Source organism: Syngnathus leptorhynchus, chromosome 10, assembly GCF_054491065.1.
Source record: "Syngnathus leptorhynchus isolate UIUO chromosome 10, UIUO_Slep, whole genome shotgun sequence".
In the NCBI taxonomy this organism is placed as follows: domain Eukaryota; kingdom Metazoa; phylum Chordata; class Actinopteri; order Syngnathiformes; family Syngnathidae; genus Syngnathus; species Syngnathus leptorhynchus.
In genome coordinates this window covers 10,285,715-10,305,907 of record NC_141204.1, presented here as the reverse complement: position 1 = coordinate 10,305,907, position 20,193 = coordinate 10,285,715, and the positions used below count along the sequence as shown (strand labels likewise).

At 40.7% G+C, this 20,193-nt stretch overlaps 2 protein-coding genes across 6 annotated transcripts in view; one reads left to right on the top strand and one right to left on the bottom strand.

The window, feature by feature from the left end:
- Positions 1-98: 98 nt before the first annotated feature.
- Positions 99-4,882, top strand: eif3l (eukaryotic translation initiation factor 3 subunit L). Its single transcript, XM_085921746.1, has 15 exons — positions 99-249; positions 541-577; positions 689-926; positions 1,008-1,087; positions 1,485-1,546; positions 1,660-1,729; positions 1,817-1,890; positions 1,993-2,164; positions 2,294-2,448; positions 2,515-2,685; positions 2,816-2,949; positions 3,474-3,647; positions 3,755-3,944; positions 4,515-4,595; positions 4,684-4,882. Exons 1-15 carry the CDS (start codon positions 226-228, stop codon positions 4,753-4,755), a joined length of 1,734 nt encoding a protein of 577 aa, XP_085777872.1. The 5' UTR covers positions 99-225; the 3' UTR covers positions 4,756-4,882.
- A 116-nt stretch (positions 4,883-4,998) lies between these two features.
- Positions 4,999-20,193, bottom strand: part of cdh23 (cadherin-related 23) — a 120,548-nt gene continuing 105,353 nt past the window's right edge. For 2 of the 5 annotated variants that reach the window (XM_085921742.1, XM_085921741.1), the window contains exons 37-69: positions 19,413-19,634; positions 19,222-19,341; positions 18,908-19,088; positions 18,670-18,803; positions 18,259-18,468; positions 17,951-18,058; positions 17,750-17,852; positions 16,910-17,035; positions 16,632-16,835; positions 16,096-16,554; positions 15,899-16,015; positions 15,597-15,821; positions 14,784-14,953; positions 14,537-14,674; positions 14,197-14,316; positions 13,814-13,991; positions 13,509-13,720; positions 12,604-12,798; positions 12,421-12,534; positions 11,938-12,067; positions 11,590-11,853; positions 11,348-11,509; positions 10,248-10,504; positions 10,054-10,151; positions 9,586-9,706; positions 9,431-9,510; positions 9,278-9,318; positions 9,136-9,196; positions 8,836-8,965; positions 8,203-8,322; positions 7,857-7,967; positions 6,286-6,588; positions 4,999-6,156 (exon numbers count right to left, since the gene is read on the bottom strand). In XM_085921742.1, the coding sequence (XP_085777868.1) occupies positions 6,079-6,156; positions 6,286-6,588; positions 7,857-7,967; positions 8,203-8,322; positions 8,836-8,965; positions 9,136-9,196; positions 9,278-9,318; positions 9,431-9,510; positions 9,586-9,706; positions 10,054-10,151; positions 10,248-10,504; positions 11,348-11,509; positions 11,590-11,853; positions 11,938-12,067; positions 12,421-12,534; positions 12,604-12,798; positions 13,509-13,720; positions 13,814-13,991; positions 14,197-14,316; positions 14,537-14,674; positions 14,784-14,953; positions 15,597-15,821; positions 15,899-16,015; positions 16,096-16,554; positions 16,632-16,835; positions 16,910-17,035; positions 17,750-17,852; positions 17,951-18,058; positions 18,259-18,468; positions 18,670-18,803; positions 18,908-19,088; positions 19,222-19,341; positions 19,413-19,634 (5,292 nt within the window). In that variant the 3' untranslated portion in view covers positions 4,999-6,078. Of the gene's footprint in view, positions 6,589-7,856; positions 7,968-8,202; positions 8,323-8,835; positions 8,966-9,135; positions 9,197-9,277; positions 9,319-9,430; positions 9,511-9,585; positions 9,707-10,053; positions 10,152-10,247; positions 10,505-11,347; positions 11,510-11,589; positions 11,854-11,937; positions 12,068-12,420; positions 12,535-12,603; positions 12,799-13,508; positions 13,721-13,813; positions 13,992-14,196; positions 14,317-14,536; positions 14,675-14,783; positions 14,954-15,596; positions 15,822-15,898; positions 16,016-16,095; positions 16,555-16,631; positions 16,836-16,909; positions 17,036-17,749; positions 17,853-17,950; positions 18,059-18,258; positions 18,469-18,669; positions 18,804-18,907; positions 19,089-19,221; positions 19,342-19,412; positions 19,635-20,193 lie in introns of all 5 variants that reach the window. The other 3 variants (XM_085921745.1, XM_085921744.1, XM_085921743.1) reach the window with 2 other exon arrangements.

Here is a 20,193-nt window from a genome sequence, read left to right as displayed (position 1 = left end):
ACGAACTACATTGTCTTATTTTTTCTTATTTCTTCCAGACTACATTTCCCATAAAGCAATATATTATAATCTCGCGAGACTTCAATTGTACGTCATAATTTTCTTTCCGCTTCCTGCCGTCTGGCAACCAGCATCTGCGTGGGTTAGCAGGGATAGCTAGCTGATCATATTTAGCAAAATCACCCTCAGTAGAAAAAACATATCCATTGGATTACTTCTGAAATCATGTCGTATCACGAGGAAGAGGAAGTTAGTAAACTTGTTTTTTGTTTGTGAATTTTTTTTCTTGTCAACAGATGCTATACTCGGTTAACTGGGGCTAGCTGTCTTACTACGAGCTCATTCACTGATCCCAATAATATGTTTTGACCTCAATAAAACGGCTATCTAATTATTTTTTTTACTTTTACTGGTTTCGTAATACCTGTATTAGCAGAATATCTTTATTTAAATCGATACTTATTCAACGTTGATCGTGGCTGGCATTTGCAGACATTATTGATGCTCAATGTTGCTCATGTTTTTTCTTTCTTCTTTTAGTACGAAGGCTGCGCGAATGAGCCGGATCTTCACACTGGTTTGTGAACATTGTTCTCTTTCATTTCACCGGCATAAAGACATTTTGTGTGCATGTTGCTGCAGCCCTTGCGGTGAAAGTCTTAGACAAGGAATTTGTTTCTCTTCCCAGGTGATCCGAAAGCCGACATGGCCTATGAGCGGCGTCAATATGATCAGCAATATGATCAGCAGCACGAGCAGCAGACCTACCACGTTATCCCAGAGGTCATCAAGAATTTCCTTCAATACTTCCATAAAACCATCTCTGATTTAATTGACCAGAAGGGCTATGAGCTGCAATCCAACCGGGTGTCCAGCGAGAGTATTGAACAGAAGATCTATGAGATCCAAGATGTTTATGAAAACAGGTAACGATGCTCTTCCAAATGTCATCTCCCGTCGACCCTTTCCAAGTGTCTTACCTGTTTTGTGATGCATTTGTTTTCAAGTTGGAACAAGCTGACTGATCGCTTTTTCAAGACGTCTCCTTGGCCAGAGGTCAAGTCTATTTCATCACTTGTTGGCAACGGTGAGTTGTTCAAGGTCTTTATGAAGATATACCAAAGAAGTGCCTTGGATGGTGGAAAATGACATTTTCTTTGGCACTCCTGCTTCATCTCATGTTACAAAAACATGCACGTTTTTGTCTATATGTGCCCTGTCATTGAATATTAACCAGTCCAATGTGTACGCCGCTCATTACAAAAAATCAGATGGGCCCTAAAGTTATTTTAGTTGATACCTGCCGATATAAATTGAACTAAAATCAAGTAATGTAGTTAGAGTATTTGGTCAGATGCAAGGCAGACATCCATTTTTTTTTGTTTACATTGAATGGAGAGATGGCCATGCTTTCTGATTTCCCAGCAATCTGGAATTTAGCATGATGCCGCTCATGTTAACCTGTAATCTTTTGCCTCTGACAGATGGCGTCTTCCTCATTCTCTATAAAGAGCTCTACTACAGACACATCTACGCTAAAGTCAGCGTAAGTCACCACTACTTTTGAATCATACATTTCTTTCATGGGAATTTTAACGAAGGGGACACATTTCAGAGTTGCACTTTGTAAATTTAACTCACCCTGATAATACTGTTTAGGGGGGACCCACTTTACGCCAGCGGTTTGAGTCCTACTACAATTACTGCAACCTCTTCAACTACATTCTGAGTAAGTTTTAAGAACGTTTGTCTTCTTTCGGACATTGCAGGAATACCAATAATTTGTAACTGTTTTATTTTTTTTGATTACAAACAGATGCTGATGGTCCTGCTCCCTTGGAACTACCAAACCAATGGCTATGGGACATAATTGATGAATTTATCTATCAGGTATATTGTTCATGAGAGGTGCCAAGAAATAATATGCTGCATGATAAAGACTTAACCAATTTGCAGGTAACACAATAACTTTCGACTCCTCTTCCTTTTCAGTTTCAGTCGTTCAGTCAGTACCGCTGTAAGATAGACAAGAAACCGGAAGCCGAGATTGAGTCCCTGCAAAACAACCCAAAGATCTGGAACGTTCACAGTGTTCTAAATGTGCTCCACTCCCTTGTTGATAAAAGTAACATAAATCGCCAGCTTGAAGTCTACACGAGCGGAGGTATGAAAATCATCTTAAAATTGAGAGTGGACAACATTTACATTAACCATCCACAAGATCAACAGGAGATACTGGTGTTTTAATATTCTGCGGGTCAAAGTGAAAATGCATTTCTCCTTTATGTTGCAGGGGACCCTGAGAGTGTGGCGGGGGAATATGGGCGCCACTCCCTCTACAAGATGTTGGGTTACTTCAGCTTGGTGGGGTTGCTAAGACTGCACTCTCTGCTTGGAGACTACTACCAGGCCATTAAAGTGTTGGAGAACATTGAGCTCAACAAAAAGGTAAAACGTAGCGAGCCCTTGTGAAACATTTGATCTCAAGCTGTAACTCTTTTTATTTCCCTTCAGAGCATGTACTCTCGTGTGCCTGAGTGTCAGATCACCACCTATTACTATGTGGGCTTCGCCTATCTAATGATGAGACGTTACCAGGACGCCATTCGAGTATTTGCAAACATCCTGCTCTACATTCAGAGGACGAGAAACATGTTCCAGAGGTCAACATATAAATATGAGATGGTAAGTCCTGCTTAAGGCTTAATACAGGCATGATATAGTGTCTGAATGCTTGAAAAGTGCAGTTCAAATGTTGACATGATAGTTTTTCCACAAAACAAAGTGACACAACAGATGTGCTTGTGTTTTGCAGATCAACAAACAGAACGAGCAGATGCACGGTCTGCTGGCCATCGCGCTCACCATGTACCCGATGCGCATCGACGAGAGCATCCACACCCAGCTGAGGGACAAGTACGGAGACAAGATGCTGCGCATGCAGAAAGGGTATTTGTTTTTTATTGGTGTCACAAATCAAAGCCATTTTGTGTCACGTGCTCGCAAAAGGTTGCTGCATTTTACTAAACGACAGAGCGGTTATGTAATAATGAGGCCATTTTTGGGTCCCCAGAGAATAACCGAACAACCGAAGAGAATATAAACGTATGTGTTCATAGATGCCACAAGATGGCACCACAGGATATTTATTTTTTTAATAGGCAGGGTTTTTCCAATTTGTGTCATCTATCTTAGGGCATTTTAGAAAGAACTCATAATAGTGAATACATTTTTTTTTTTTTAAACAAATAACAAAACAGGATGAAACAAAATCCTTGTTTTGGTGAATTTGCGAATAGCCAATTGCTACAGCACATTTGTGGTTTCATCATAACTGACGTTATTGAGAGCAACCATATACAGTACAATATAAGACGTTGAACATTTCTGGATTATGATCTGGATGGTATTAGTGAAGTTTACAATGCAGTGACAATGTTATTAATCTGAGAATTTTTATTTTTATACTTCAGCGACTTGCAAGTGTTTGAGGAATTGTTCAGCTTCGCCCGCCCCAAGTTCTTGTCTCCAGTGGTGCCCAACTATGACAATGTCCCCGACAACTACCATAAGGAACCCTACGAGCAACAGCTCAAGGTCTTCTTAGAGGAAGTGCAGCAGCAAGCTCAGCTCTCCACCATTCGCAGGTGCCACTTAATCACTGACTTTGCGGTGGATGCGCAACTTACACCTCAGCAGTTGCCTTGTTTTGATGTCGGAAACTTCATTTCTGACTGGCATTGTTTCATTCCAGTTTCTTAAAGCTGTACACCACAATGCCAGTGGCCAAGCTGGCAGGATTCCTTGACATGACTGAGCAGGACTTCCGGATTCAGTTGCTCGTCTTCAAGCACAAGATGAAGAACTTGGTGTGGACCAGCGGCATCTCAGCTCTGGATGGAGAATTCCAGTCAGCTTCTGAGGTTGACTTTTACATTGACAAGGTACATGCTCTTAATATAAATACGGAATGAGGTCAGTTACGAAGAGGAGAATGTAATTGTGAATTGTTTTTGAGTAATGATTTGTATTTTTCATGTTTTGTTTTTATCACCCATGTATTAGCACATTCCAAGCATTGTTGTCCTCCTCTTGTGTAAACCGTGCTTAGCAAATTTAATAGAACACCGTTTAATGTTTTTATGCCACAACTGCTTTAAATGGACAACAATCAGAATACCCAAAAGCTATTGTGGTTTATGCATCATTATGTACAAGTCCTGATTAAGATTTCTTTGGGTTTTGATCAATTTTTAAAGGCATGCTCTTTCGGTTGGTGATCCGATCAATACCAATCTGATACTTCAAAACCTGTTAAGCATTAGCAAAACTCAATTTAAATAATACATTGATAGAACATGCTCACAGATCTTATCATGTCGCTTCGGTAGCATATTTGTTCCCAATTTTAAAATATTGACCTTATTCACAATGAAACTGCATTGTTCTCTGAAAAAAAAGAGTAATGGTGGTGTAATACATTTCATAAGCAGCTTCTCCTTTCATCTCCCTAGAACATGATCCACATAGCAGACACTAAAGTGGCTCGCCGATATGGAGACTTTTTCATCCGACAGATTCACAAGTTTGAGGAGGTAATTTGAGCTATCCTAGTTTTGCCTTTTGCTTTGCAACTTTTTTCATGAATTTCTGTCTTAAATAACTGAAAATCTGTTTCCACAGTTGAATCGAACACTGAAGAAGACGCCAGCAAGTAGCACCACAACCACATCTGGGAGCGCCACAAGTCGATGAATAAGAACCTGAACAAAGAAGAGCATTGACTCCCTTACCTGTCGCTTTCAGGTTTCTTGAAATTTGTTCATGATGATTTTTTTATGTAATTTGGAAACAATAAATCAACTGATTCATGGGCTTACAACCTCATTTTGGGTTTATTGCCTTTGACCACTAGATACCAAAATATTCTAGCCTGTGCTGTAGCTGTCCAATTTTCCATCACCTATGTAACATAAGAATGTGACAGATGGTTGCATATTTTATTTATTATCACAGATCTCAGGGCTGGTGACAGTAACGACAAACAAATAAAAACATACAAAAATGCACATATAAAAATGAACTGAAAACACACCACTCGAAAACAGCGTCATAGAAAAGAAAAGTAAAACACTATTGCACAGTTCACACATATGCCCACAGACATCCAAATAAACTTACCTGTAAACAGGCATTTCTCTTTAAAAATATTATAATTCATATACTTGAAATAAAAAAATAAAGTAAACATGGCTCCATTTGAGCATGACTCTAACTCCCCTCAGGTGGCAGTGTAAGTCTTGGTGGGCAAGTTGCCGTCTTCATGTATCAATAAAATACAACATTTATTTATATATATATATATATATATATATATATATATATATATATATATATATATATATATATATATATATATATCAATTTAATAACCATTTTTCAAGGACTGAAAATTCTCAATTTTTGCTCCAACATCAACCTTCTTAAGCAGTCTATTGATTGTTTTAACAGTTAGTGCTCCTTGTGCAAACCACAAGCTCAGAACACGCTTAAGTCAGGGAGGTGGACCAGCATGTTTCAGCTTGGCCTGCAGTTTTGGGTGCTATTTATTTTTGATCCAACAATTTCCACTGTGCAGATGGAAAGTTAAATTCTTCAAGCATCAAGAGGTTTTTTGAGGCATTCTGGTCACACTGCATCATTACTTTTCCATAATAAGTAAAATTAAGATCCTCATTTTCCATCTTCACTGACCGACACTGGTTTTACACTTGCAAATGAACTCAAAGTATGAAAAGGAGTTGGAATATTCAGTCTCCCATTGAAGGCCATTCGCTGGTCTGAGTGTGTGGAGCTGAGTGTGCATTTGTGCCAGTGGATGCAGGCCTTTAGCAAAAACAAGTGAGGATGCAGAACCCTCCGCTTTTATACTCTTGTCTCTTCCATAGTAAAGCTCTTTTGTTCTTTGGATGAAACTTGATGACACCTATAAATTTTGTCCTTGCTGTGCCCTGCTGCTCATTTTCCTTTTTGGAGTTTCAGAAAAAAAAACCTTCTTTAAGCAAGTTCGCCATCCCCTTAAAGTTGTGAGTTTAGCCCAAGTGGGCCGTGGACTAGCACACTCGTACTCCGGTCCTTCTCGGATCTTTCCTGTACCTTCCCAACAGAGTCAGGGTGGCGGTGTGGAGACACAAGCACACGCACACACGTGAGTCATGGTTGGGCTCAGACCAGCGAGGCCTCGGCTAGTCATAACTCAGTGATTTCCAAGGGGGTCTCCGGTACCTCGCCGTCCTTGTGACGGTGCATCGGAGTCGACTTGGCCGACTCGGTGCGGGCGTTGCGCTCCGAGTAAATCCCCCCATCAGCGTTTAGAGCCTCTAGAGAACGCGCCAGTGCCCGCTGGTCATCTTCTGGTAGACTGTTGAGGTCGGAGGTGAGTAGGGTGCCTGTGCTGCCGTGCACCACGTGCACGCCCTCTGGCCCTTTCAGCTCCATGGGAAGCTTGTGTTTGAAGCGCAGAGTGCCGCGACCTCCACCCATACTCCTACGCTCTTCCTCATCATCATCCAAATCACTCTGGATCAGCTGAGATCAAACAGAGGCAGAAAATAGTAGAGAGACAATAATTAAGGCTGCTGCTTACAAACAAATCCATACAAGTGAAGAAATACAGAGGAACTGAAATTTAGGAAATAACCAGTTGTCATGAATAAACATGAAAGGAGATCAAGATTGGGCACAGAATGGCCACAGGTGGATGAATGGTGAAAAAGGTACAGTATTTTCCGGACTATAAGGCGCACCTTCAATGAATGGCCCATTTTAAAACGTTGTCCTTATATAAGGCGCACCAAACTATAAGGTCAGATTTTTAATTAAAATCAAATCATTCTACATTTTATCTTTTTTATTTCAATTCAGATGCAACAAATTAATTTATAATCACAAAATAATGATCCATAGTCTTTTTATTCATGATTCATAGTCTTCAGCGGGCCACTTATGATTGATTTCATGACACAATGCTTCAGGCCAGTTTAAATTTAGGAATTTGGTCCATATATAAGGCGCACCGGACTATAAGGCGCATTGTCAGCTTTTGAGGAAAATGTTAGGTTTTTAGGTGCGCCTTATATTCCGGAAAATACGTTATTCAATCACGTACTCAGGTTGCTCTTAATTCCCCTCATTTTTCCCTGCACCTCACCGAGACTATAATGCACCACTGTGTTGAAAAGTTGAAATAACCTGGATGAAAATTCTCAGCTAAACTTCCTATTAGCAATTCACACAATTATTGCTTGTGTATTCCAATACTGTAAGTGGATCAAGTACAGCTAGAATGTAGCTTAATGGTGACGACTGCAGCGGCTACGGAAGGACAATTTCAAACGGGCCATTTTATAGTATTCGTAAACAACAGATGCCTGTATACTTTAATGTGGCAAAAAAAAGTGACTGATTAGACCGCTGACCTGAAGTGAACCTTGTGAGGTTGTGCTGCCATATATACCCCAAAAATCAAAATCAATCCTGCCGCACTTGTGGATGAGGTGGGTAAATGTCATAAAAGTCTGCACAGCAAAAACTCCAAGACTCTCAGAATTTATTTAAGAAATTATTATTCAAACCATTTAGTCTGTAGTTTATGATCAATTGCTCTGTCTTGGTCACATTGGAAGTGTCATCGGAGAACATTAAGGTGAACTGTCCCGTAGAGAGATAATCGAGGGAGTAACACTTTTTTCCCAAGTCACCAAGAAGTAAGAAAAAGCCACATCAGATGGAAAGTCAAAGGAGGCGGCGTTGTCACAAGGCAGCAGCAGCAGCACACAGCAGTCAACCGAGCCCACCTCAGTGACTGATGAGTTTTCTCCCTGGCTGGTGGAAACAGTGACGAGTCTGGCTGCAAAAAGTTTTTTCAGTCTCAGGTAGTCGTCCAGGACCACTGTGAGCAAGGAACCCTGACGGGATGGCAGTCACGATCAAACTTACAGCACATGTATGGCCAGAGATGTTGAAAAGGAATTATTCAGGGCTGTGATGAATCAGCTGCCGAGACATTTTGCCTGCTTTCGTGTTTTCATTTCAGAACTTGCTGGAGGAGATTTTAGTTTCCACTTAAAAGGCATGGGCTACAAATGATTTGTATCTACATGGAAACACATTTCAGTGTGTGTCCAACATTTCATGTCTCACCTTGATGGGCCCTTCCCTCATGATCTGGCCAAGTTTAGCAATATTGTCGTACTCCTGAATCGCTGCTCTCAAATAACGATCATCGTCAGGCTTCGCTTGAGGCTCACGGCCGAATGTTCCCTGTGATAATACCAAAAATATATCATCGCTTCGAACCAAAACCCCAGCATGTCCACAAATTCTACAATACAAACAAAAAATGACTAAATTGATGAGATTTATACTCAATAGTTATCAAAATTATTTGCATCTAGAAAAAGCATGTTTGTCTTAGTTTAATAAAAGCAAATGTCAAAAAAAAATCTCAGAATTGACTCTGCAAATCTCAGGGATCTCATTGACTTTAATGTCAGAATTCTGACTTTATTCTCAGAATTCTGACTTTAAAGTCGGAATTCTGACTTTAAAAGTCAGAATTCTGTGAAAAAAAGTCAGAATCCTGTCACCCCTCGTTTTTTTTTTTTTCTTCACTGGCCCTAATCCTCTTCCGTACGACTGCCCCAACCAAAAAAAACCCCAAAAAACAGATTTTTCCAAATGTGTCGATTAATTTGCTTATGTAACAAGTAAATTGCATTCTAAAGAGACTTTCCAAACACAATACATGGTGAATGGAATCTTGCTGGTGCTAACATGAGTGCGCGCAGGGCTGTTCCACAGGTCCGTTATCTCGCTAAGGTTCTCAGGCAGGTCGTCCTCGTGGTCTGCTTGAGCGGCCAGCTCCAGATTGTGACAGAACGGATCCAGCCACACTGGATTAGCTCTGCAGAGAGATTTTATATGTAAAATGTAAATATTACAATTTTACCATTAAGAGTATTTTTTATATTTATACAGGAATTGGCCTTCTGAAATGTATACGTACTGTGAATTAACCTTAACAAGTGAATTACTGAAATCAACCATTCATTCAATTGAAAATTAAAATCTCACCCCTCAAAGGAGTACTTGTTGGTGTTAGGCATATCCAGAATATCCATTAAACCTTGGTTCCCTGGATGGTGGAGGAAATATTACATCTACAGGAACTTGCTACTTTCGAACTGTATGCAGCTAGACAGGGACGAACACAAACCTGTTGATCCCGCAACGATAGCTTTGAGCTTCCTCTGATGCCTGCAACAGTAGTACAAATATTATTCTGACAATCTGTAGCCGCATCACTTAAAACATGAGCAAGCAGACACATAAAATTCCATGAATGAGTGACATGGTGAAACACTCTTACACTCTGCGATAATGCCAGTTCATTGATACAAACAATATTCCTGCCAGGCACAGCAGCACAGCCAGAATGATGATGACCAGCTGTGACAGATAGACAAAATAGAAATTTAACACCACAGAAGCATAGAAGATTTTTTTTTTACTGGTCGAGCTGACCTGCAGGGTTGTGATGTCGTCAGGCAGTTTGTCAGTGACGGCGGGCTGAACATCCACCACGTTGTACTTTCGAAACAAATTTCTCAACTGCTCCTTGTTTTCATCAATCATCTGGATGACTCTGCAGATGAGAGAGAGCGCAAGGGAGCCATACAGGTAATAGAACATAAAACTTTTATTATCATTGTACGGTGCAGATGAATTGAGAGGCAACTCTAAGTTTGTGTTTCGAAAAAAGAAAATAAATAAATAAATGAATAAATAATTTATTGATTTAAAAATAAGCAAGACATTGTAGTATAAAGATCAGTAACAGTGGAAAAAATATATATTTTATGTCCAAGTAGCAGTGCAGTCACGCACATTTTAAATCTTTAAAAATGGAACATTACCGAATTATTAGTTGTTGGTTTTACTACGTGCCGCTTTGGACTGAAAGATTTGTTGAGTGTGGAATTCATACGATACCTTTCAACATCTTGGATGGTGTTACTTTGATTGTTGACCATGTGTACCAGCATGTTCGTCTGAGCATAATTCACCCGGCCCTTTTTGTCAACGTGAAACTGGGCCAAAGCAAACAGAGGACATAAGACTCTCAGATAACAGATTACACACAAATAAACAATATTTGAGTTAACGGACTCAAAATAAAAGCTCACCTGTATGTCATCCAGGTTGACGACAGCACCAGTGATGTTGGAGAGCAAGTTAATAAATTCATCTTGATTTTCACGGACCAAATCAGGGATCTCATTGAAGACTATCTTGACCCTCTGGTCATCCCGCAGGATGTAGATATTGACATTCGTGGTGGTGCTATGTCCTGCCAGGTCGCATGCCAAAATTTCTAGCTGAAAATATCCAGGATTGTAAGCAGTGAAGAGGTCATAAGTGCGGATGATACCATCAGTCAAACCTGTGGACGTCACAAAGCGACTTCATTCAGTTGAGAAAAAAACACATTCAAAAGCAGTCATTGAATGTGGATGATCTACAAAATATACACTAACAGGATAATTTTTTTAAACAAAATCACTCGACTTACCGACCCTCTCATATTATATTTTTACTTAGTATATCTTTCAGTAAAATGTAGCAGAGTCAAAGCACAAATTCTAACCTATCTATAACTACATGTTTAATATAATACAGTACTGTCAATTAAAATTTTATTCATTAGAGATACTGTAACCTTTTTTAAATAGCTCATTAGATTAGGTTGTACTTGTGTATGTGACGCTGTGGTCGATGAGTGCATGTTCACTAGAGCTGTCGAAATTAATCGATTAATCGACAAATGATTGATTATAAAAATAGTCGACAACCAATTTAATAATCGAGTAAATGTCATTTTTAAACTTCTCTGAAATAAATCCTCTGATTCCAACCTCTCAACAGTGATTATCATGATTTATTGTGTTTGTGTTTTATTAAAATAAAACCTTTGCAAACATCTTTGACTTTGGCAAACAATGGGACTGAAGTAGTTTCAAGAAGGTTTGTGAGTACATCAGTCCCTCTCAAGTGTTGATTTGTTTTTCACAATTTTATAGTCCTAAATTAACACCAATAATTGGTTAATAAACAGGAATTAGGAATACATGTTTCATAATACACAAAATACGGAAAGAAAAATAAAAGTTGATCCTATTAATCAATGGAATAATTGATGGAATAATTAATTCTAAGTCATGTTACATCAGCGTGTATAAAGATATATCAAAGATGAATAATTTCACTCATGTGGGTCAAAGCTTACCAATAATGAAAATGCTCCCAACGTCCTCGCTGCCGTTGCTCTGAGATGGAAAGTAACGAATGGTAACAATGTGATACTGCACCAAGCTGTTGTTGCCGATGTCATTATCTATTGCCACCAGTTTAATGAGCTCTGAGCCCACTTTGGCATTAGCAGCCACTCCTGCCACCAAGAATAGAAACATTTTGGACACGTTGACCACAGACCATCAGATACATTCAAAAAGAACGGATGAAAATTACCCGCAGTGTACTCTGCCTTGGCAAACCGCGGTTTTTGGTCATTGATGTCTTCTAATTCAATCCGCACCTCCAGCAGGCTAGGGTCTCGGGCAGGGTCTAAAGCTTTGGCCTGTGAAGCCCTTTGACCCCTGGAAGGACTCCAACTCTTGTTACTGGAGGCCTTGATGATGATAGAATAGACTGGGATCTCCTCACGATCCAGTTCCCTGTACAACTTTAGCTCTCCGTCTAGACTCAAGCCAAAGTTTCCATCGCTGTTTCCCCCTTCAGGAGGACATGGAAAGAAATGCAGTGTGATTTGTGTGTCATTTCGCATTCGACAGAAGAGAAAGAGAGGAGCCGGATCACCTGCAATAAAGTAGTAAACAATGGCATTGGGGCCTTCATCGGCGTCCACAGCCCTGGTCACATTCCCCACCACAGTCCCAGGAGGGGAGTGCTCAGGCACGGAAAGCTTCTGGTAAGGCAAGCTGCCACGCTGAGGTGCATGGCACAAAAATACAGAGCAACTCTCAACTGTGCACATGACCTCAATCAGACGAGAGCCATTCCTTTAAGGCAGAGGTGTCAAATTCCTTTTTGTCACGAGTCACATCGTAGTCATAGTTTCCCTCGAAGGGCCAATATGATTGTCAACGTTTTCTATATACAGTATAGGCTGCAAAACAAACTGATGAATAAGCAGTTTTGAAATCAGAGACTAAGTAAAGACACAAAGTCGATGCAAAATTTCGCAAGCCTCATAAAATGATATGGCGGGCCGTCACTGGCCCCCGGGCCTCGAGTTTGACACCTATACCAGCATTGCAATAACTATAGCCTCATACTCACTGGTGGTTTGAGAAAGACAGGCTCATTGTCATCAATATCCAACAGCGCCACCTGCAGAGGTTGTGTGGTTTCATAAGGCACTGGTTGGCCCATGTCACGGGCCACAATGATAAGCTGTTAGAAGAAGCATCGGAAAGCAGTTAGAAACCTTAACCTGAAGTTCATTAGGAAATTTTCACTCACACTGTGTAAGGACTGTTTCTCTCTGTCCAGTTTGACTGTCGTTGTAATGACTCCGGATGTAGCATCAATGTGGAAGTTTTCCCAGTCTCTGTTGCCTCCTCCAGTCTGCAGAAAGCCATAGCGCACTTCTCCATTGACGCCCTCGTCCGAGTCTGTTGCATAGACTTCATACACCGGCAGGCCTGGAGGCTGCTCCTACATCGACGCAAAAAAAAAAAAAACAATCTTGAATGTAAAAAGAGCAAACCTAGCATCAGACATTGTGGGAATATTCAATGTCTTACTATTTAAGTGATAATACAATTATGTCCTAATATTCATGTATAATTTGAACTGTAACCATTCACCACTGGAAACAAGCTGTAATTGCTCACAAACATTACGGCTGCTGATATGTAGTGTGTGTGTAAGTGTTATTAAAGAGCTACGCATATGTAGCTCCATAAACGCTGTTTGGAGGATTTGTAATCATTTGCACCAAATGTTTAATTTGATATTGTCTGTAAATGGTGTAAGCAAAATCACTGTCTTTGTAATTGACTGCATTATTAGCATTATTTTTTTGTCACACCATTCATTGGTTCTATTATGCATTAGCAATGCATTCAAAAAGATTGAATGCTATTAGGGTGTTTCAGTTCCCTTGCATTAACACACTTTTGAATTCCCCTCACAGCTGAAACAACCGGGCAACAAAACAAGAAGTAAAAATTGAAATGACAATTCTGCTATGAAAACACCTGCTGATAGCTTTTGTGTATCAAAGTAGAACAATACAACTGACCAAATGCTGCAGTAAAAATAGCTTTAGATATAAAATAAGAAAAAGAGCTATTAGAGGCCCAATGCAAGCAAAAAAATAAAAGGAAGATGAACACTGTCATGCAGAGTTAGCATGAAACTACCTCTGAGATATGAATGGTGGTTCCGTTGGTCGGTCTGACAAACACAGGCCGGTTGTCATTGACATCTATGACTGTGATGATGAGGTCTGCGGTTGTCCACAGGGGTGGACGCCCCTGGTCTGTGGCCACCACAGTCAGGTTGAAACTCTCAGATGACTGAAGCAGACGGCGAGAACGCACGAGTCCTGTGTTGGGATCCAGAGAGAAGGCATCTGTAAAGGAAGAAGCAGTTTGCTTAGAAATGGTTCATTATTTTCTTTTCAAACATCTTGTTTCCATTTTATTCATATATATCTAGTTCAAACCTGAATGGGGTCCCAATAGGCTGTAGAGGACTGCCCCATTCTCGCCTTCATCCAGGTCAGAAGCCTTCACTGTGATCACTGATGTTCCACTGGGCTCGTTCTCAAACACGCTGGTTGTGAATACTCGCTCAGAGAAACGTGGACGATAATCGTTGACATCGAGAATTGTCACGAGGACCTAATGATCACCGATAAGCAAACCGATTCATTCCTTCACAGAGAATACTTCATTACAGTTATGAATTGAAAGCATGCATCTGCCAATGAATGTCATACTCTGAGTTTGAGGCATCATTTAAAAGGAAAAAAAAAAACTTTCCAACAGTATAAAGCAATAACATTTATTGTTTTACTGTTTATTAGTATAGCTTATTCGAATATACCTGGACAGAGTTCTCTCGCCTGTTATTTGAGCTCCCGCCAGGGTTGTCTCGGGCAACAGCAGTTAGAGTGTAGTGGTCCTTTGTTTCTCTATCCAAGGGAGAGAGAATGTATATTTCTCCCTAAAACAGATGTGGAAGGATGACTGGGGAAGAAACTGGGAATCTGTTTCATACTTTTTGTGGATGTGGCACACAAAATTCACATCCAGGATTGTCTTCATTGTATTCATTCCAAATAGATTGCACATAATATAAAATATGAACTACAGAACTCAACTCACGCTCCCGTTAGTATCAGGAACATATCTAAATTGAAGTTAACATGTTGAAGTAAACTCACAGTTTTTGGTTTGATGCCAAACTTGCCCTCTCCGTCTACTAAGCTGTATTCAACAACAGCAAAGAGACCTGAATCGGCATCTGTTGCACTGACACGAACTATGGTTGTGCCGAGGTTCACGTTTTCAAAAACAGGCTCCTATTAAAAAAGATAATTAAACTTCAGATATAAAGCCTCATTGGCATTACATAATAGTTTCATATCCTTTGCTTTATTTAACAACTGTATGATCATTTGTATTCAGTACCTGATAGGATGGTTGTAGAAAAACTGGGTTGTTGTCATTGACATCGACTATACGTAGATAAACAGGCAGTTCAGCAATCCGAGGGGGACTTCCATGGTCCCTTGCGCGAATCGTGAAATTCAGCCATTGCACTTGTTCAAAATCCACCGTCTGGTTGGCCACAATCTTTCCTGAAACATTTCCAAGAAACTGGCTGTCACTATCAAAACGGGCTTGTTGTTGGGCTAAAATTCTGCCATACTTCCAATACTCTCATTCAGGGATGGGCAACTGTGGGCCGCCCACACTCGGAGTGGCCCTCAATTCATTTTTGAAAATAAAAATGATTAATACAGTTTTAGGATGTAAAAGCAGTGTTCACCACTAGATGGCAGACATCCGCTCAAGAGTCCTACCAACCACAAGATTGTGCGTCTGCATTCTAGAGCAAGATTCAGTATTGATTCAATAAAAAAGACATTTTGTTCACGTTTAAAGTTGCATTTGTGTCTTAAAGCCTGTTAAGAAGTGAGTGTTCCTATATGACCCCAAACAAAGTTTGGCCCTCTCCAACATTTAAGTTGCCCATCACTGGTCTAACTGAACCATACTAACTGAGATAAAAAGCTAGTGTACTTTCATAGACAACATATGTCAATATATATTGACTGACAAGAATTAAAATCATCATTCATCAATGATTCATCAGAGATACTTTGCACCATGTGCTGAATACAATATGAGTATAAAGAATTACTATTACTGTATCATGGCCTGTGTTGTTCACCATATATCAGAATGTAAATGCTCGTTTGAGTATGGTGCTTGGTATACCGGTGGAGGGGTCTTCCAGTCTGACATAACCTCCTCGAGGTAAGTGGAGTAGCTGATAGATGACCTGGCCATTGGGGCCTTTGTCCGGGTCCACAGCTGAAACAGAGAGAAGTGTTGTGCCTGGCTGCGCTCCCTCCAAAATCTTCTCAGTGAAATTTGTCACTCCAAAGGGCCGGAAACGAGGAGCGTTGTCATTTACATCCAAAATGTTGATGGTTAGTCTTGCTAAGATGGAAATGAATAAGAAAGAAATTACTCCAAGGCAATATTTACCTTGGCCTATAAATGACAATTGGCCTTACCGTTTGGGACACTGCCAGACTTGTCAATAACCTCACTGGCATTGTCATGGACAGACACGATAATCTCAAAAGTAGCTACCTGTTCTCTGTTGAGTGGGTTGCGTACAAACACTGCACCTAACATTTCAGCCAAACACATTTGTTACAAAAATTGGATGCATGTGTTCTACATATTGATATTAAACAGACTGACTGACCAGTGTGCAAATCAATCCCAAAGGACTCCTGCAGGCCATCTACAGGATTGTTCCCATCATCTTTCGCTTCCACTGATATGATATAATATTCCAGTCGTGGATGCAGGTCCGGGTCCTCAGCTGTTAACGTGGCGACCACCACCCCGGGCGGCGTGGACTCGTTGACATTAATCATTGTCAGAGGCTCTATGAAACGCGGTCGCGAATCATTGACATCATCGAGGATGACCGTTAGAGTGGCTGTGCCGGACATGGGTGGTGTGCCACGGTCGGTTGCCATGACAACCAGACGATAAGCCCCACGCTCTTCCCTATCCAGGGTGGTGTTGCCGACTAGAACGGCACCGGAGAGTGCGTCAACCACAAAGCGATCCTGAGCGCCGCTTACTAAACGGTACGTGAGCCAGCCGTTTGAACCGGAGTCAGCATCGATGGCAGAAAGTTGGGTCACCACCACACCTGGAGGAGACATTCAAGTGAAACAATAATATTTCTTCCCGTCGCATTCATTGGGATGCTCCACAAAGCACACGCACCGGTGGGACTATTCTCGGGGAGTCGCACACTGAAACTGGAAGGGTTGAAAACGGGCGGGTTGTCATTCTGGTCCAGGATTGTCACTGTGAGAGGAACACTGCTGTTTAATCCCCCGATGTCCTCCCCAACCAGGACCAACTCGATCCGAGGCTCCTGAAACGCCTCACGATCCAACTTGGCTCCCCGTTGTACACGAATAACTCCTACAAAGAAAAACCAAGACCGACCATTAAAAAAATTGTCCAGGCATCTTCTGTAATATGTTGCTCCAATTTACCAGTGTCAGCATCCACAGTGAAAAGGTCCACCCTAGCTCCCAACAGACGATACTTGACAACGGCATTGCGTCCAATATCTTTATCTACGGCCAGAACGGGCCCGTTCAACACTGTTACATTACTGCCTGAAGGATGGACAGAAATCAAGGTTGGAAGTTTGAAATTTGCCATTTGACGTGTACATTTTTGTTTGAAAAGTGTCTAGAAGAAAGTTTCACCTCCACACAGTTAGTATGATAATGCTTATATTCATAATTAAACTCGCTCAGATTAAGTCATGTGGTTAACTTGGTCCACAATGTAGGAAAATATATTCTGTAGTTCTTAAAACAGGGGTGTCAAACTCATTTTTATCGAGGGCTGCATCATAGTCATTGTTTCCTTCTGAGGACCATTATGACTGCCTTCCATACACACTATAGGCTACATAAACTTATGAAAAACTAGTTTTGGAATCAGAGACTAGAAAAAACTGTTCAGATATTTTAAAAACTTGAATGGAAATAAAAATTCGAGAAAAGACAATCTGTAATTTTAGTATTGACACATGAAGTTGATGCACAATATGTCTTTGCGGGCCACATAAAATGATGTGGCAGACCATATCTGGCCCCCCGGGCCTTGTGTCTGACACCGATGTGTTAAAGTGATGAAAAGTTCAGACTTGTTTCTTTTTCACAACTTCACACATTCAACTAAAAGTCATGAAAAAAAACAGGAAGTGGTGCAGAGGTGTTTAACACAGGTTTTTCAGCAAGAAGCTCTCAGTATATAGTCACACAAACAGGCAAAAGACACATGCACACACACACGCACGCACGCACACATGCAGGTGCTACCTGCTGCAGAGTTCTCTGTGACTTCAGCTCTGTAACTATTTCTGGTAAAGACAGGTCTGTTGTCATTCTCATCAAGTATAGTTATAACCAGGAGGTCTGAATCCTGGTGGTGTGCAACAGAAGAAAAACAGTGAAGAAGTGTATTTTTGATTACTTTGCAAACCCGCAGCACTCTAATATACATGCAAAATGTAAAATTACCCGGCGAGCAATGCGAGGGTTCTCAGGATTATCTTTGACAGTGATGGCGAGTCTGTACTCAGCCACTCGCTCTCTGTCTAGTGGCCTGTTCACTTGCACCACACCTGACTGGAAGATAAAGAAAGGTTGGGTGAGAATTTCTCTTTTAGAAATGCAAAAACTTAACCTAACAATGGACATGCAAATGGTTGAGCTTCACTTCCCCTTGCTGTTTAAATTGTAGAAAAGTACACGTAAGGGATGTGAAAGTCTGTGTCTCAAGTCATGATAAGATATTTCATTGGTAAAATCCAAAGTGATTCACTTACTGTGTCATTAATGTAGAAGGCTCCATCTTGGTTGCCAGCAGTGATGTTATAGGTGAGCAATGCATTGAGTCCGCTATCTGCATCTTTTGCTCGGACTCGTGCCACAGATGTATGGATAGAGGCGCCCTCACTCACACTGGTGTTGTAAGGCAGGTTGAGGAGGACGGGGTCGTTGTCGTTGATATCTCGAACATGGATCCCAACTACAACCTGAGAAAAACACAAGTACAGAGACATTTCTGAATATGTCTGTTATCAGCAAGAAGGTTCTTTCTCCCTGCCACATTTGAAAAATGATTTATTGCTTGCTTTGTTCAAATAGGCTGGTTACTATTTTCACACTCTGCAGTTGATGATAACACGCATGGATGGAATGGAATGTGATAGTATGCTTGCGTCATGTGTACTCACCGAGCTGTTGCGTGAAGGTGTGCCCAGGTCTCGGGCTGTTACAGTGATGTTGTAAAAGGTAGTGGTCTCTCGATCCAACTCAACATCCTTCCTCACTCGAAGTTCCCCCTCCACGGGAGATATCATGAACTCATCTTGTAAAACAAGACAGAAGGTTGCTCAATAATGCTGATAAATACTTGAGCAACAAAGAACACATCAACACTGTACTGCTGATAAATAACTGAGCAACACCAACTTTGATTATTTCCACCAGTGATGCTGTACTCCACTTTGCCATTCAGCCCAGAGTCTTCATCACTGGCTTTGAGCGTCCAGACCCGAGGACCCGGCTGGCCCTCGGTCACCTCAAAGGGTCCTTCATAGGGTCTCGGGAAAGTGGGAGTCACATCATTCACGTCCAGGACGTTGACCAGCACCTTGGATAGAAATGAGATTTGACAATGTGCAATTTGACAGTCATTGCAAAGTCTAAAAGAAGATGTTGAGTTGAAGTTGGAATACATTTCTCAAAACATGTGAGAGGAAAAAAAGGAGGAAGAGTCTCATTACCGTTGTGCTAGATGTTAAGCGATGAGCAGGATTTGGACTTTGATCTGTCGCTGTGACCACCAGAGCATAGTGTCCATTACTGATCTCATAGTCAAGCTCCTTCACAGCTGTGATCCTCCCCTAAATACAAATAATCGTTTTTTTTTTTTTGTCAACCCACAAGGGCTATAATTGTCATTCTTTAAACTCACAGTATTGCTGTTGATATGAAAAGTTTGGACCAGGTTGCCATGAGTGATGGCATATCGCAAAGTGCCATTCAGATCCTCATCCGGATCAATGGCCGTTACTATAGCGATGGTGGCGCCCACTGTTTCGGGGCCCTCGCTCAGCACTGTAACATACTCCTCCTCTGGAAATTCAGGGGCGTTGTCATTTTCATCCACAATGTGAACGTTGATGGTGGTGGAAGTCTGCATGAGAAAAACAACAGCAAAGCTGTTATAGCTGTTTTATTATTATTAACCCTATGCAAATTTATATTTTCATATTCATTGCAACAGGAAATTATTCATTGATAATATGGATTGATAATGATTTAGCATATCAGAATATAAATATGAAACAAATCTGAAATAGGAAATATTCTATTTCTAATAGAAACACTCAAGAAAATGTGTATTTTTTAGTCTGCCCAAGTTGTTGTTTATTTTCCCCATATTTTTCAATTATTTTTCCTATTCCTGTGGGACAGAGAAAGAAAGCAAGTACAGAGCAAGCATAATTGCATGTTTTTTTTCATTGCATTTTATTTTATTGTGCACATCACAATAAACATTTTGAATGTTGAATGTTTGAATCTTATTTCGGAAGAATGGATGTAAACAACATTCTTCTACACAAACATTAAGCCCAGAAAGTAAGGAGGATCAAAACATTCCGCCGAAAGACTCTGGTATGTAAGTCACAAAGATCCTTATATAGAACTTAGAAGAAAAGCAGTCATTTTTCTGAGCATTTTCCTTGGGCATT